Source organism: Tamandua tetradactyla, chromosome 3 (genome assembly GCF_023851605.1).
Source record: "Tamandua tetradactyla isolate mTamTet1 chromosome 3, mTamTet1.pri, whole genome shotgun sequence".
NCBI lineage: Eukaryota > Metazoa > Chordata > Mammalia > Pilosa > Myrmecophagidae > Tamandua > Tamandua tetradactyla.
Window position 1 is genome coordinate 32,280,350 of NC_135329.1, and position 17,240 is coordinate 32,297,589.

Here is a 17,240-nt window from a genome sequence, read left to right on the forward strand (position 1 = left end):
AGCTAATCCGGTAGCTAACTTTCGTGGAAGGCTGAGGCTGGGAAATCCACGGCGACCCCCAATGGGGTTCCCCGGCCCGACCCCACATCCCGGGCATCTAACGCCTCTGCCCCACCGCACGCCGGCGACTCGCGCTCCCCACCACTCAGTCCCGCCGGGCGCGTTCCCCCGGAATCTTCACCCTCGTGCCCTAATCGGGTTTTCTCGTCCCACACTCACGCTCAGCCAGCATCGACATTTCGGGGCGCTTTATTAGGCCTTGGGACCTAGACGACTGTGGTAACTCGGTGGCCGGTTCGCTGAGAAACCAGAATCGCTGGAGTCGCACGCTGAGGTATGCGGCTTCGGCGAGCGGCGCGCGCTGATGACGTCGTGAAGTGCGACTCACTCCTGCACCTCGCGGCGACGGGTGGGCGGGGCGCGAACCGGCTGGAGGTTGGGGTGGGGAGGCCAGGTAGGCGCGAGGCTGCGGGAAAGGGTGACTGGACCGCGAAGCCGGGAGGGAGGGAGTCGAGGGTAGGGGGTGTAAAGGAGGTGAAGAGAGCCGTGTTCGTTCATTTACCTGAGGAAATACATGTATTAAATGATTGGATATGTGTAAAGCCCTTGTGGGAGTGTCTGCCTCGGAGCAAGCGCTCAATGTGTTACCTTTTTAATCGTCTTCATTAATGACTAAATGTCACGGGCATTGGAAAGAAGACGAACTCTGTCTTCAGGTAGCTCACAGTCTAATGGGAAAAAGAGGGAGACGAGATACGTACGAGATCGTCCTTAGGGTCGCCAGTGTTCTGGCAACGATGTGTACAGATGTTTAAGATGCTCGGTAGGTGGTGAAGACTTTGCATTGTGGTGTGCTATCTCATTTCTTCGTACTTCGCCTCTGCGTTCTGACAGACACATACCTGACCCATACATCCATACGTACGTCTTGGGATCCCGAGTTAAGCAGATGACTCATTCTGGGGAAAATGTTGTCTCTCTTTAAATAATATGATTCCTTCAACAGCACAAAGGTGTTTATTTACTTTCCCCACTATGATGTACGCACTGGAACTTTGCCTTTATCATATTCATCTCCGTTCCCATTCTAGCGTCTAGTAAAATAATTTGAGTATGGCAAGGGTTCCAAAGATGTTTGTGAAATTTGATTAAAGTGCCTTTGTCTCCAGGGGAGTTATAACGGAATTCTGGAATGAGAATTCAAAGATTGAGGCAGACAGACAGTAAGGGCATGTTTTTGGACAGGTGACGTTCCTATGAACTTCAGATGACACTGCAGACAGAGGCCTCCCCCTCATAAGTGGAAGATGGAGTACCACCCAGGTATCAAGAGAAGCTATGTTGAGGACTAGATTCCTACTTTAATGAACTCACCCTTGAACTAGGTGTCTAGACAAACAAGGTAAACTCTGGTTTCATTAAAGTAAAAAATAGTAACACAAAGGAATATTTGCTGCTATCAGTACATAGGTGAGAGTTGAGAGAGGTGAGGAGATGCAAAGTCAATGAACTTTTCACAGCCAAGGCAGAGAGCTGGCAAGTTGTGACATGGGAGGAAAAGATGAAAGAAGGGAGATGGACTTGCCCAAAATTAGGAAAGCAGGATCGCCATGTCTTTCTTAGGATAATTAGAAGATGTTTGATTATACCAGCAAAAATGGAAGGGCAGAAAATAATGAATTGATCAGGAACATCAGCCATATATCTGTACATGATTTGAGAAAGATTGAGGCAGAAGTTTGGTATGCTGTTGCAGTGGTCCAAGTGATAGATGATGAGAACCAAATGAAGACTGTGGGTATGGCAGTGAATGGCAAGGAATGATTGAGATGTCTGTCTTGTGATACAATGAGCCACCTTTCCTGGAAAAGTTCAGTCAGAAACCAAAAACGAATGTTGTAGAGGGGACTGCATTTGGATGGAAGGTTAGACTAATGGTTTCCACCATTTGTTCCCGATTCAGCTTTCTGTGCATTTATGAATGTGATGCCGTAAACTAGAGAAGCCATAAATTCCTAGAAAAGACAAAAAAAAAAAAAAAAAAAAACCCATGTAAGTGTATCTTAAAGCACATGTGCACATTCCTAAGCACAACAGCTGTCTGTACTAGAACCACTCCTGCTGCATATCAGTAACCTCAAAGAGATAGATTCACAATCTTGGAAATCCCAACTTGGCTCTGTGTTGTCCTTGTGCTTACCAGATATGACCCCCTGTAGTCCTCTGGATGTCTTATAGCAACCCAAGACTGGCTTCACGGTTTGCAAGTTCCCTAATAAACTGTTAATATTTTGCAATATGGAGTAGCCTGCTTCATTTGTTGGTCTTCAATGCCCTCAAACTTTGGCAGAACATATTTTGTAGGTTCACAGCTAGACAATGAAATATCTTTGAAGATCACTGTGACAGTTTGAAGCTACTATGAACCCCAGAAAAGCCATGTTTTAATCCTGTACCAGTCTTGTGGGGGAAACAATTTCTTTTAATCCTGACTCAATATTGTAGGGTGGAAACTTTTGATTAGATGATCTCTTTGAAGATGTGGCATGCCCAATTATAGGTCCAACCTTTTGATTAGATGGAGATGTGACTCCACCCATTAAAGGTGGGTCTTCATTAGTTTACTGGAGTCCTTTAAAAGGGGAAATATTTTGAAGAAACCTGAAAGCTGACACAGAGGCAGATGTTTGGAGAACAGTTACTACAGTCTATATGAGACCCTGACATTTGGAGATGCAGCACCCAGCAGACATCACCATATGTCTTCCCATGAGATGCTAAGCAAGCCAGAACCCAGAGTTGTGTCAGAGGAGCTAAATAAGGAACCCTCAAAGGGAACAGAGGCTGAAAGCAATGGATCCCAGGAGCAAGGGACCAGCAGATGCCAGCCACATGCCTTCCCAGCTGACAGAGGTGTTCCTGATGGCATCAGCCTTTCTTGAGTGAAGATAACCTTTTGTTGTTGCCTTAATTTGAACACTTTCATGGTCTTAGAACTGTAAACTTGCAGCTTATTAAATTCCCTTTTTAAAAGCTATTCCATTTCTGGTATATTGCGATCTGGAAGCTTAACAAACGAATACAATTGTTCATTGACAAATATATATAGTTTGCTTTTTTTAAATTACAGAATCTGGTTTATATTTTCAAGTGATCAGCCTCAAGTGGAAACTGTACTTTTAAAAAGAAGATAATTCAGTGTAGGACATTTAGTCTTGTTCTTTAACCTCTCAGCAGACCTCCTAGGATAGATCTTCTTAAACTAATGTGCATGAGAATCACCCAGGGAATCTTGTAAAAACGCGGGTTCTGGTTCAGTAGGTCTGGAGTGCAGCCACAGATTCTGCATTCCTAATAAGCTTCCAAATGATAATCCACAGACCTTCCTTTGTTTAGGTAGCAGGGCTTTAGGGAGACAAAGATATGAATGAACTAAGGGATAAAGTATGCCTTTTTTCCCCATTTAAGGAAAATGCTTTATGAAGAACACCTTTATATGGCAAAGATAAACTCTTTCAAAATACTTCAAATAATTTGACCTAGAACGCACTTGCATAAATCATCTGAGTTAGATTTTTGTCTTCAGGCAGTGAAAACAAACATCAGGGACAGACAGTTTTTCTTTTCTCTAGCTCTTTGGTGAATACCACTCTCTGTCGAGCTCTCTCAACACAAAGACACATGCACACCATTATAAAAGTTAGTTCAACATCTTGTACAATCACAAAAAAGAATTGTCATATATTGCATTATACCTTTATATTTTTCAGCTAAAACAACAAAGTTTTATCTTCAGAAGAAAGAGAGCTAAATCTCGCCAAACTTCCCTCATTTCTAAGAGGCAATAGCTTACTACAGTGTGTAAAAAGAAATATATAATGTAAAAATTAGCACTAGACAAGCAGTTAGAAACTTGACAAAGTCCAGATTCTATACTAACTTGGGGTGTGAGCTTGGGGAAGTCATTTCACTTATTTTGATATTGGTGTCCCAATCTATGAAAAGAGAGAGCTACATGATCTCTGAGATTATTTCCAGATTTGAAAAGACTTTCAGAGACTTGTTTTAGTCAAAAAACATAACTCTGTAATCTGAGTATCAAAGTATAATAGCATAATAGAGAGCTTGTATTCTGAAGCCAAATTTCCTGGGTTCAAATCTTAGCTGTCACTTACTAGCTTTGCAAATCTGCTATGTATCTTGGGTAGATTACTTCACTTCTCTATTCCATTGTTCTTCATCTTCAAAATAAGCATAATAGTACTTTCTTTATTGAACTGTTATGGTAATAATGAGATGATATATGTTAATTGCTTAGATGGCTTCTGACACTCAGAGTACTCAATAGCTATGATAATTTTTAAGGGAGAGAGAAGTTAGGATGATTATTTCAGCAAACTTTTTGTTTCAGGCACCGTGCTAGATTTAGATGCTAGAATAATAAAGGTGAATAAAAACAAACATGACCCCTGCTCTCACTAAGTTTGCTTTCTAGCAGGGAAAATGGACATTAATTGAATGACTACATACATAAGTGCAAAATTATAAATATGATAAATGCTGTGGAGGAGGGATACATGATGCTAGGAAAGAGGATTAGAGATTTCATTTAGTCACGTAAGTCAGAAAAGGAAGTGAAAAGTGAACTAAAACATGACTTATTCAAGGAGTTGATGTGGCTGGAGTGCAGAGCAAGGGAAAGGTTGAGCTGGGTAAGGTCTGAAAGTTGAGTAGAGGCTGGTTCTTACAGGGCCTCTGGGTCTTTGTCTTAAGAGCTATGGGAAGCCATTGGAGAATTTTCAGGAGAGGAGTAACACAAATAGTTTTAAAAAGATCCTGATGGCTGCCTTGTGGAGGAAAATAAATGAGGGGGTAAAGTATGTATGGGGATCCCATTTAGCAATTGTAATAGTTCAAGTGAAAGACGATGACAGCTTAAACTACAGTAGTAGCTGTACAAGTGAAGATTAGTGGTTGAATTAAAAAGACATTTAGAAAGCAAGATCAATAAGAATTGGTGACGACCTGGACAAGCTGGTGTGTGTGTGTGAGAGAGAGAAAGAGAAAAGTATCAAGAATAACTTTAAGGTTCCTGGTTTCTATAACTGAAGTGATGGTATTTTGGGTTAGGAATAAAACTTTTTTAGTTTTGGGCACATTGAACATGATGTGTCTTTGAGTATAGGCATCATCAGTTGGACACATGAGTCTAGAGATCAAAGGAAAAGCTTGGGCTAGAATGAAAAACTGAGTATCACTTGAGTGTAGATGGTAATTGAAGCCATTAGTAGCAGATGTGTACCCAGAAGGAGCGCAAAATGAGAACAGAAAAAGACCTGTAGCCAAGCCCAGAGATGGCTGGTAGAGAAGAATGAGTAGGCAAAAGAGAGATAGAAGGGGCAGCCTCAGGTAAGAGGAAAAGCAGAAGCAGAAAAAGTTTGAAGAATGAAGAAATGGTCAACAGTGTGGGAAATGTAAAGAGATCATATAATATGAGCACAGACATATTTCCATTCCATGTAGCAATGAACCAAGTCTCCTTGGAGACTGGGTGTTAAAAGAGAAAGAAAGAAAGAAGGGAGTAAGAAGGAGAAATTTAGGATCCTACAAGACAAAAGAGAAAAAAAAAAACATTCAAAGACATACAACCCCTCCCCCAACTTCCGAAAAAATTAAAGCTTATCAAAAGGGGGTTTTGCTAACTGAGAGCAGAGGGCACTCTTAAACTAGGAATGTTGAAAACTACCTCATAGCTAACAGCCTGCCCATGAAATGAATAAGCAAAAGCAGCCTTTAGAGTGCAGGGGTGGTTCAATGGTAGAATGCTCCTCTTTGATTCTGGCCCATGCACACATGCACACAAAAAGCAGTTTTCATCTCTGCAAGGCTAATGTAAGAAGAAAACAGAATATGAGAATCAAAACATTTCAGTTGAGGGAAATTCTACCCCCCCAAAAAAAAATGAAACACAAAACAAAAGAAAATTGTACATAAAGTTTTATTGGAAAGAGCCACACTTTTTATATATTGTCTATGACCATTTTCTGATTATACTGCAGAACTGAGTGGTTGCAACAGAGACTGTATGGCCCATAAAACCTAAATTTTTACTATCTGGCCCTTTAAGAAAAAGTTTGCTACCCCCTGAATGAATCTTAAAAACATAATGTTTTAAAGAAAGTATATACTATATGATTCCATTTATAAGAAACTCTTGAATAGTCAAAACTAATCTAGGTCTAAAAAATCAGAACAGTGATCGTCTCTGGGGAAATAGGGCATTGATTGACAATGAAAATATGAGGGAAGAAGCTTTCTTGGATGATGATGACGTTATGCATCTGTTGGAACTCAGCAAGTGTACTCTGATGAGTACATACATTCCATTGTATGTACGTGGAAAAATCTATTAACAAATATTGAACTCTAGGTAATGATATTCATGCTGAAGTATTTAGGAAAAAGAATTCTAGTGCCTGCAACTAACTTTGAAGTGCACTAAAAATAATATGGATTAATGGATGGATGGAAGGATGGATATATGTATGTGTAAAATCTAGATGGTAGGTATATGCGTTCACTATAAAATTCTTCCAATTTTGTTTTGTTTGAAATTTTTCTTAATATTTGAGGGGAAACAACACTTGCAATGTTTAGCCAACAGGAGAGCTCTGTAAATAGGAGATTTACAAAGTGTCTCACACAACTGTGGGAATGGAAGAGTCCAAAATCCATAGGGCAGGCTGTGAAGCTGGAGGCTCTGATGAAGGGTCTGGACAAACTTCACAGGAGAGGATTGCTGGCTGAAGAAGCACTGAAAGAGCCTCCTTCTTCCTTAAAAGCCTTCAACTGATTGGATTATCTGCTGGTAGGAGGTGTGCAGATTGCAGATGTAATCAACTGACTGATGATTTAATCATCTAGCCACGAAATGTCCTTGCAGCAACCATCAAGCCAGTGCTTGCCTGATCAGACAACTGGGCATTATCATTTGGCCAAGTTGACACCAGAGGAAAGAGATATTTTATTGGCCTGGAAAATGTCTCTCTGAGTAGAATGGAGTAACTAGTATAATAGTAAGTCGATCCTGCCTCCTTTTACAGGGTTTTATGGAGAATTAAATCAATGAAAAGCAACCCCCTTGGGGGATATGGATGGGTCAGCATGCCCCTGTTTTGATGGACAAGAGCTGGAGGTTGAGCACTCTGGTCCTGGAGGAAGTTGCTACATTTGGCTTTCTTCCAGATGATACACAAAGATATAGACCAGCATTTCAACTTTTTCTTGGACAGACCTTGACCAGTATCCAATACAGGAAAGTTATGGCTCCAGAGAATTCACTTGCATTGCCTCTCCATGACATCCTGAAGTGGAGGGGGTGGGAGATGTGTCTTAATTCAATTAGGATCTGCCAACATCAGATCTTGGAGAATGGGGCTGTCATTGTTTTCTCTGTTCTCAATACCCTGGGTGAAGGCATTCTTAATTGGGTTGAAAAGTCAGGTAGGTATGACATATTTGAATGATCCAGTCCAGAAGCTAAATAAACAAGATATACAAAAAGGAGAAGTACTGAGATGGTGAGTGCTTAGGTTTCGCTGAAGGTGGGGCACTGGAGGGAGCTCCTCCTGAGATGCTGGAGTTGCTCTGGATTCTGAATGACCAGACAGTCACAAGCCTGACAGCATTCTCATTTCCTCGCTTCCTGCGAGATCCAGTTATGTGTTTTTGTTTCTCTTCGGGTCTATTTAGCCAAGAGCCTTATTTTCTTATTAACCTGATTTCCTTAAACACTTTCTGTTACTTGAGGTAACCCAAGAGAGCCTTGGTTATGACAACCAAAAAGTAAAATAATACACAGAGAAAGTGCTTACAATATGTTAGGAGAGAAGGCCAGGATACAAAATTAAACCTACACTTTGATCTTTCATACTTAATTTCAAAAAAAGATGTATTGAATAAAGTCTGAAAGGTAAAAACCCTAATTATTGACAAAGGTTATTTCTTGTTGGTAAGATTATGGGTTATTTTCTAATCTTCCTAATGCTTTTTAAAATTTTTCTCATGATTTTGGGTCATATTTTCTTCCTTCTTTGCAAGTTTGACCTTGTGACTGCGACTTTGTTGGGTGTTGGAGGTTTATGTATTTCTTTAAATATATTTGGGCTTTGTTCTGGGATACAATTAAGTTACTTGAGAACAACTTGAGCCTTATGGAACTTTCTTTTAAGCTTTGTCAGGTGAGCCCAGAGCAGCCTTTGTGTTTACTAAAAGTTCCCGCTACTGAAGCAGTATCCTTCTGAGGACTCTATTCCATGTCCCATGTGTTAGGAGTCCTTTCCACTCTGGAAACACAAATTATTAGTGGCCGTGTGTACACTCTGACCTGACCCTCCCTGGTATTTTTTTCCCAGTAGTTTCCCAGCAGCTTGTACTGCTCAGTATTTCTTTGAAGACTCATGGGGCCCCCTCTGCACATTTCTAGAGCCCTTCCTTTGTGTAGTCTCTCCTCTCTGCTATTCAGCCCTGCGAATTCTGTCTTGGTTTTCCTGAACTCTGATCTTTGCATTCTCAACTCAGGGAGACCACTAGATTCAGTTTGGGTTCCTCCTTCCCAGAAATCTCTCCAGGCAGTAAACTTGGGCAATCAAGGGGTTCCCCCTTATTGGTTTCTTTCTCTCAGGGATCCCAGGCCTGCCCTGCCTGTGGTCCAATGTCTGAAAACTACTGTTTCATATATTTTGTCCAGCTTTGTAGTTGCTTAAGATGGAAGGGTAAGTCCAGTCCCTATCACTCCATTGTGTCTGGAAGCAGGAATTTCTAATACTTTTTTTTTTTTTTTTGGGTGCATGGTCTGGAAATTGAACCCAGGTCTCCCACATGGAAGGCGGAAATTCTAACCACTGAACTACTCATGCTCTCTTCTAATACTTTTTTGAGTGATTCTTTTCTACAATATATGTATTAGCTGCATATAGCTATAAAAAGCGAAGTCTTTGAAAAGTGTAATTGTCCTATACAGTAACTGGTAAATTAGTACCATAGAAGTTTTATGCTAACAAACAGATTTTACCTTCACATAATTTTTTCACTAGAGAAGACAGACAACCTGAAGAGACATAGAGGAGAAAAATAAGATACATGTTCTGAATGACTGCAGTTTAAAAAACAAATTAAACATTTCAAAAATTACTCTGCACTTCAGTGGAACTGTATTGTGAAGGCTTGGAGAGGAGAGCTGGAAAACAGGCAGAAAAGGAGAGCTTTTACTTTTTGTTTATTTAAAACTATTCTGCCATTGGTGTTTGCTATAAGCCTCTCCTCCCATCACCATTTTGGAAAATATCTCTAGTAAGTCTAAAGAGAAGTGACATGGCCCACAGAGTCATATATATATATTTGTCAGTTCTCAAGAAGCGCTGTGTCCATGCATAAACTCTCAAAACATGCCAATCCAGTTGCTGTTATCCCAAGAAGGAGACTCGTTTTCTAGTTTGCTGACTCATCACTCCATTTAGTACCTCTTCTGGGGCGTTTGCCTTAGTCTTCCTCACACACTGCTGGTTGTTTTGAGAAGAGTTGGCCTTCCCTGAGATTTGATACACTAGAAATGGATGATCAATAAAACGTCTTGTTTAGGGTTTTGTCTTTTTTTTTTTTTTTTTTTTAATCTAGTCCCTGGGGCGAAAAGTATCAGGTTTTCTAGATTGTCAGAAAAATTGTTTAAACTCTACCCATTTTCCATTTCCTATGCTTCTTGGGAAGCTATTATCAGAGGACATTATTCTGAGTTAGAATTTGACAGTGATACTGTTTTTGTTACAGTCAACATGACCTAGTTAATGCCAACTGTTTTAGTTTCCTTGGCTGCCCAAACAAATACCATGCACTCGGTCAGCTTAAATAATGGGAAGTTATTAGTTCATGATTTTGAGGCTGAAAGAAGTCCAAATCAAGGCATCATCAAGGTCTTTACTTTCTCCCCAAAGACTGTGGCACTGTGGGGCTGGCTGCTGATGATCCTTGGCCCTTAGCTTGTCACATGGCAAGGCACAGGGTGGCATCTCTTGGTCTCTCCCTTCTTTTCTGGGTTCCATTGATATTCAGCTTCTGAGTGCTCCCTCTTTGGCTTTCTCTCTGTCTGAATTTCATTCTCTTATAATGGACTCTAGTAGTAGGATTAAGAGCCATCCTAATTCGGTTGGGCCACACCTTAAATGAAGTAATGTCATCAAATATCCTACTTACAATGGGTTCACACCCACAGGAATGGATTGAGTTTCAGAACATGTTTTTCTAGGATACATACAGTTCCAAACCACCATGCCAACTCAGGGTTCTCATATTCCAGAGTTCTTGTAATAGCTCTCTTGTCCTCTCTTCCAATCTTATTACGTTTAGTAGCTCAAAGTATAAAGACAAAACCTAGCCAAGAGCAATGTGTGAAGAGAAGGCTCTATACTGATCTCAGTCCAGAAATGCCTTCTGGTTTCCTGGCAGCAGTCCTGGCCTGAGATTCCACCTCTGATCATACTTCTTATCAAAATGTTATGACATCAAGCTTTAGCCTTCATGAAATGGCTGTGAAAACCCTTGAAACTCAACAATCGAAAATCATATCCTGCCATCCAAATAAATATTATGATGGCAAAGGAAAAATCTGATTTCCTCACAGTTTTGCAGTTGTTTCCTTTAGTAGCTGAAATTGGCATTCCCTCAAATTTTAGTGAGATAATGGCACTTTAGTGTCTCATATTTTGAAAAATTTTCAGGGGACAGCAGGCAGTAGAGGGGGAGGACAGTGTCCTGCTCAACATGGGGTGACAGTGGCGAGATGCCTGCAAAGGGAAGGGAGGTGGGATGGGACTTGGGATGATAAAAGTAGAGATGGGGTAGTGACAGACTTAGTCACCTACTTGAAGTGTTTTCAGCCTGGGTTGCTGGCTGAGGATCCCTGTCCTAAGGGTGGGACAGCATTGTGGAAGGCAGGCACTCCACCTGAGTAGTTATGGGTACACGTCCTGGAATCACCTAAGGATGACTTCTCTCCAGCTTCTGCTGCTCTTCAGACCAGCAGTCCACAGCCCAGGGACCTCTATTGGTATAGTCTGTCCTCCTTGAGATGATTTTCCTTGGTGCACTCATGAACAGAATGAGGACCACAGTTAGAAGGTTCAAATCCTTGCTCTGCTCCTTGCAAGTTACTTCCCCTCTCTGATTCCTCATCTGTTACTTCATGGGATTGTGTGACAAGCTACAGTGCTGGTCACTGCAATTTGGCCTGAAAATTACAAGCTGCTCTAGAGGCCAAATCTGTTCCATTGCTATTTATGTCTCTCTGCCACTTACTAGCTATGTGAACTTGGGCAGCTTACTAAACTTCCTGTGCCTCATTTCTCATCTGTATAATAAGGATAATAAAGACATCTACCTCAAAGATTTGTGATAATGGTAAGTAAGGTGTTACATATAAACTAGTTTAGAGCAGTGCGTAGCCTAGCTCTGTATTAGGAGGCACATGGTTTGCTTTTTTTTTCTTAATGGCTAGGTCCACTGTCCCGATTTGTCTAGTACTGATGTGGGGGTGGGTAATAGATGAGCGAGAGTCCTGAGTGGGAGGGGGCATATCTTTGGACATAGAACCCCTCAGAATCGTGGTCTCGTTAAGCCACTAACCAGGGGTACTGGTTGAAGAGATGGTGAAGAGGAGGCCTTGATCATGGAGAACAAATCTTCATATTAAGTAGTATCTTAAGGAAATCTCACTAAGTCCTTTAAACCTTTGTAACTAACACAGGACAAATCATTTTTAGGTCCCTTTCAAAACTATGAGAGAGATTGTTAAGTGAATAAAACAATTTCAAAACTATAGGCACCCACTTTTTAAAATTCCACTTTAAAGTGTTTATAGTAGTCTATACAAACGCATGTGTAATTAATATATGCATGGAAACATTTTAGAAGACTAATATTCCAACTTATTAATACTGGTATTTTCAGTGGGGTAGGGGAAGGAATTACAGAAGACTTGCATTTTATACCATATATATTTCAATATCATCAGAATTTTGAAATAATAAGCATGTGACTCCTTATTATAATAAAGTAATATAAAAATATATTCTGTTTATTTATGTGTGAAAAGAAGCTTGCTCCCTTTAAAAGTGTTGTCTGTTTATGGAATGGACAAGTATCTTACTAGAAATTTAACTGTCTTATCCACTCAATCCAAGGTAAGCTGGAACCTGTTTTAGGCACAGATGACAGAAGCCTGTCAACATTTTGGAAACACTTGACACCTTTAGGGTCCCCTGAGATGGAAACATATGAATTTGGAACTGTTGGGACTGAAAGTTCTCTGGTGCAGCCAGCTGGCTGCTGTTGGGGCCAGATGTGGGTGTCCTCTGTGACTTCCCAACTCCTACTTTATCATTTGTCCTTTTAAAGAAGATTTTACTTCCAGACTCTCACTTCTTGATCCTGTTTCAGCTCTCTTTGGCTTTCTGTCCCAGATTTCTTCATTACTGTCCTCCCTCAGGCTCTCAGGCATCACTACCACCTTCCTGAGCTCCGTTATACCAGCCATGGCATTGGCCCATCACACAACTCTAAAGAAATTTCTAGATATTTGAAGGGAAACTCTGAAGAAGACAGTAAAACAGCTTTGAAACTCCCTTCTTATTAAAATGACAACTATAGTATTTTCAGGCTGGCCAGCCTTCTTTGGCTTTGCTTTTTTTCTACTTTCCGTTCCATTATGAGGAGAAAGAAAGGCAATGAAAAAGCAAAATTTAGGACTGTAAGCGCACTTTTTCCTTGTTAAGTTTTAATTCTAAGGAGCTACAGAGACTAGGAAGGGTTAACAGCAGGTTAGTGCAAACTTATAGCAGGGAAAGTGGTGGTTTTTTGATATCTGGGAGAACAGACAAGGAGGTCCAGTGCTCTGGACAAGCCCTCCAAAAATGCCTGAATAAGTCAAGGGAGACTCAGGAATAAATAGCTCTTCAGGGATTGCTAATCAAGGTAGGACACAACAAAAATTAAGTAACTAAGAGTAAAGATTAGTGAACAGGGCTTCATTGTGCTTAGGTATTTCCTTGATTCTTTCTGCAGAGAATAAACTATTTAAATGTGATATCTAACAATCCTAGCTAATGTTAAGTTTATCTCTTTTAACAGTTATGATTTTCTCTTAAAAGCAAAGTTAAAGAGAAAGCAGGTTTATCCACTTTTTTTAAATGAATTTTTTATTGAGATAATTGTAGATTCACATCCAATTGTTAAGAAATAATACAGAGAGAACCTTTTTACTCTTTGTCCAATTTTCCCCAATGGTAAAAATTTTTAAAACTATAGTATAGCATAATAACCAGAATATTAACATTGATACAATCCACCAATTTTGTTCAAATTTCACTGGTTTTGCTTGACTCATGTGTGTGTGTGCATGTGTGCGTGAGTGAGAGAGAGAGAAAGAGTAAGTTACGAGCAATTTTATTAACTGTGTAAGTTAATATATCTCCCAGCACAGTCAAAATACTGAAAAGTTTCATCACCACAAGGAACCCTTGTGTTGCCCTTTTATAGCAACATCCAACACCCTCCTGCCCCCACCTCGTGTACATAACTCCTGGTAACCACTGATCTGTCCTACATTTCTAAATTTTGTCATTTTAAAATATTAAATATCCACTGCAGTTTACTTCTTCAGTAACTTCTATATTATACACATGAAGCTTTCCCAGAGCCAAAGAGCATCTTTCTATCTTACCTATGGCTGAGAATCTTATAATCCTGACATCTTGTCCAAACTTCAAGACAGTTGTAGCCTTATCCTGATTTTATAGATGTGAAACTTTCAAAAGATATACAGACTTATTAGGGCTGTGCAACAGTGGCTCAGTGGCAGAATTCTCACCTCCCATGCCAGAGACCCAGGTTTGATTCCTGCAGCCTGCCCATGCCAAAAAAAAAAAAAAAAAAAAAAAGATATACAGACTTTCATAGAATAGTTTATCCTCTGAAAACTTGATGCTTTCTCAAGCAATTATCATTAAGATGACTGATACAAGCTCTTAGCTTTGTGTTGGAACCAGTCCCTTTATATAGTGAGTACTGATCCTATTTATATCTATGGTAAACTGCATTTTTAATGTGTTGCCATATTACATTTAGAATAATTGCCTTTGATAGCTTTTTTCCTAGTTCTGTTTATGTGAGTATGTGTGTGTGTAAAACGCCTATTAAGTAACACTGGTTTCATTCCATTTAAGCATTATACAATGCGCATAGATTGCAAAAAGTTGTGATAATTATTACTTTCACTTAAAACTGTTGCCTTAACCATGTTAATTAGGCATCTATAATAAAAGCCAAAATATAATTAATTGTTGCCTTTATAAAATGCAAAATGTAGTTCTATACTAAACAGAAGTACACGCTAACAATTTTATGGTACTTATTGAGCTATAGCAGAGCTATTTAGTTGTATTTGAGATTTTCTAGTCATTGTGTGTTGACATTTTTACATTAACTAAACCAGCAATATTTTAGAATGTTGTAATTGTTTCATTTCCTGATTCCTCCCTGCAAACAAAATGGCAGTGATACTTTATCCTGACATTTTTGTTTTCTGTTTATTCTAATGACACATATACAAATAAAAATTAAATTTCAAGAGTAAAAGAATTTATATAAATGAATCATGCAGTTTGCAGCCTTTAGTTTTTTTTTTAATTCAGTATAATTTTCTGTTGATCCACCAGCTTGTTGTGTGTGTATCTTAGTTTGTTAATGCTGCTGGAAATGCAGAAATCTGTTGGCTGTTAAAGGGAATTTATTTCCAAGTTTACAGTTCTAAAGCCATAAAAATGTTCAAACTAAGGCATCTTGAGAAAGTTACCTTGACTCAAAAAAGGCCAATGTCTGTCACATGGGAAAGCATGTTGCTGGTATTTGCTGGTCCTCATTCCAGGTTCTGTTGCTTCCAGCTTCTAATGCCTGTGGTTTCCTCTCTAAGCATCTGTGGGCCTTCATTTAGCTTCTCTGGGACACAACTCTAGGTCCTGGTTTGCTTACTATCTTATAGGAAGGTACATGGAGATGTCTGCTAGGCTCTACATCTCCAAACATCCATTGGAGAGAGGTGTATACTCTTTCTGTTGGCACTCCAAGCATCTCCAAATGTCTGTATCTCTGTCAGCTCTGAAGCAATTGTGTTTTCTCCAAAATGTTTCACCTTTTAAAGAACTCCAGTAAACTAATCAAGACTCCCCTTGAATGAGTGGAGTCACATCTCCATCTAGTCAAAAGGCCACACTCACAATTGAGTGGTTCAGTCTCCATGGAAAACAATCTAATGAAAAGTTCTACCCTAGGGTGCATGGGTGGTTCAGTGGTAGAATGCCTGCCTTCCATGAGGGAAACCTGAGTTTAATTCCTGGACCATGTACCCAACCCCCTAAAAAAAAAATTCTACCCTAAACAACAAGTCTAGCCCCAAAAGATTGGATCAGGGTTGAAAGAAAATAACTTTTCTAGGATGCACAACAGTTTCAAACCATCACAGTGAATGAATAATTCATGCCTTTTTAATTGCCAAATAGTATCATAGTATAGCTGTACCACAGGTTAACTGTTGAAGGACATCTTGGCTGTTTCCAGATTTTGACTGTTACTACAAACAGTCATGTACAAGCTTTTGTGAAAATGTATAAATATCCATTTCTGAGGGATAAATACCCAAGAATGCCATTGCTGGGCACTAATTTCATATTTTATAAGAAATTTCCAAACCACTTTCCATAGCAGTGGTACTATTGTGCATTCCCATCAGCAATATAAAAGTGATGCAATTTTTCTGTATCCTTTCCAGCACTTGGTGGTCACTGTTTTTTATTTTAGCCTTTCTTATAGTTGTCAACAGTTAGGATTTGCATTTCCTTGATTGCTAAATATGTTGAGCATCTTTTCATGTGCTAATTTGTCATGTATTCGTCTGTCATGTGTTTATCCTCTTTGGTGAAATGTCTGTTCATGACTTTTGACCATATTTAACCACTTCTTAAAGGCTAACTTTCTGTAGGAAGTCCTGCCATATGAATCACAAAGCCATAAGCCAACACCACCTTATATCTGTTAGCACCTTGGAGGGGGTTGAGGGAAGGGGTCAAAAAGATCTACACATAATTTGTCCTCTAGCTTATTCCTCCATAAAAGAATTAAAGAGACCAGAGACCTTTGGAGGAGGAGAAGGAAAACGCCCCTAGGAGATCTTCTTGAAACAAGAAGCCTGGAGAGAAAGCTAGCAGATGTCACCATTTTCACCATGTGCCTTTAAAGTTAAGAGAGAAACACTGAACATCATCAGCCTTCTTGAACCAAAGGAATGAAGATTGTCACCTTTGTGTCACTTTATCTAGGACCCAAGAGAAACAGAGAATCCAGACCTACTTTGACACATTACAGAGGAAGAAATAGACCCAGAGGGGTTGCCTTTCTCCACAGTTCGATGTAGGTACTGAATAATCCTTTATTGAATAACTATTATGCAGAATTTCCTTCCAGCTTCCATTAAACCATTTAGATGCACAGGCTTTTGTGAGAAATAAAAATATCTCATTTTTTAGTAAGTCTTTTATTTTCCTTCATCTCATCTCATCCTATCTCTCCATTGACCTTTGAATGTTGCTTTATATGATTCACAAGAACTTAAGAAGGAAAACAATTTTATGCCTCCTGGAAAAGGAGTCTAATGAATAAGGCCATTTTCCCTAAGCGATTCTGTATCAGAGAAGGGTTAATTGCGTCTGAAGTGGTGTTTAAAGGTAATATAAGGTAGAAGATGAAAGTAGAGACTGCAGCCAGATTTCCTGCACCCAAATCCTTCACTACCAGCTGACAATCTTTTCCTTATATTTCAAGTTTAAATTCTCAAGAGAGTACCCAAGTGTCTATCAACTAAAGAATGGATAAACAAAATGTAGAATATATATACAATGAAATATTATTCAGCATGAAAAAGGAATGAAGTTCTGATACATGCCACACATGGATGAACCTTGAAGATATCATGTTGAGTGAAATAAGCCAGATACAAGAGGAGAAATATTGTTTGGTCTCACTGATATGAAATAACGAAAATAAGCAAACTTACAGAGCCAGCATCTGAATATAGGTTACCAGGGGACATGGAGGAGATAGAATGGGAAGTTAAGGCTTAAGATGTACAGTGTTGCAAT

General features: G+C 39.5%; 1 protein-coding gene across 4 annotated transcripts in view; it reads right to left on the reverse strand.

The window, feature by feature from the left end:
- PINX1 (PIN2 (TERF1) interacting telomerase inhibitor 1) overlaps nt 1-1,009 on the reverse strand; it is a 142,945-nt gene extending 141,936 nt beyond the window's left edge. Inside the window, exon 1 of one of the 4 annotated variants that reach the window (XM_077152954.1) lies at nt 220-390. In XM_077152954.1, the coding sequence (XP_077009069.1) occupies nt 220-238 (19 nt within the window). In that variant the 5' untranslated portion in view covers nt 239-390. Of the gene's footprint in view, nt 1-219; nt 416-761 lie in introns of those variants that run through there. The other 3 variants (XM_077152952.1, XM_077152951.1, XM_077152950.1) reach the window with 3 other exon arrangements.
- Nucleotides 1,010-17,240: the final 16,231 nt, after the last annotated feature.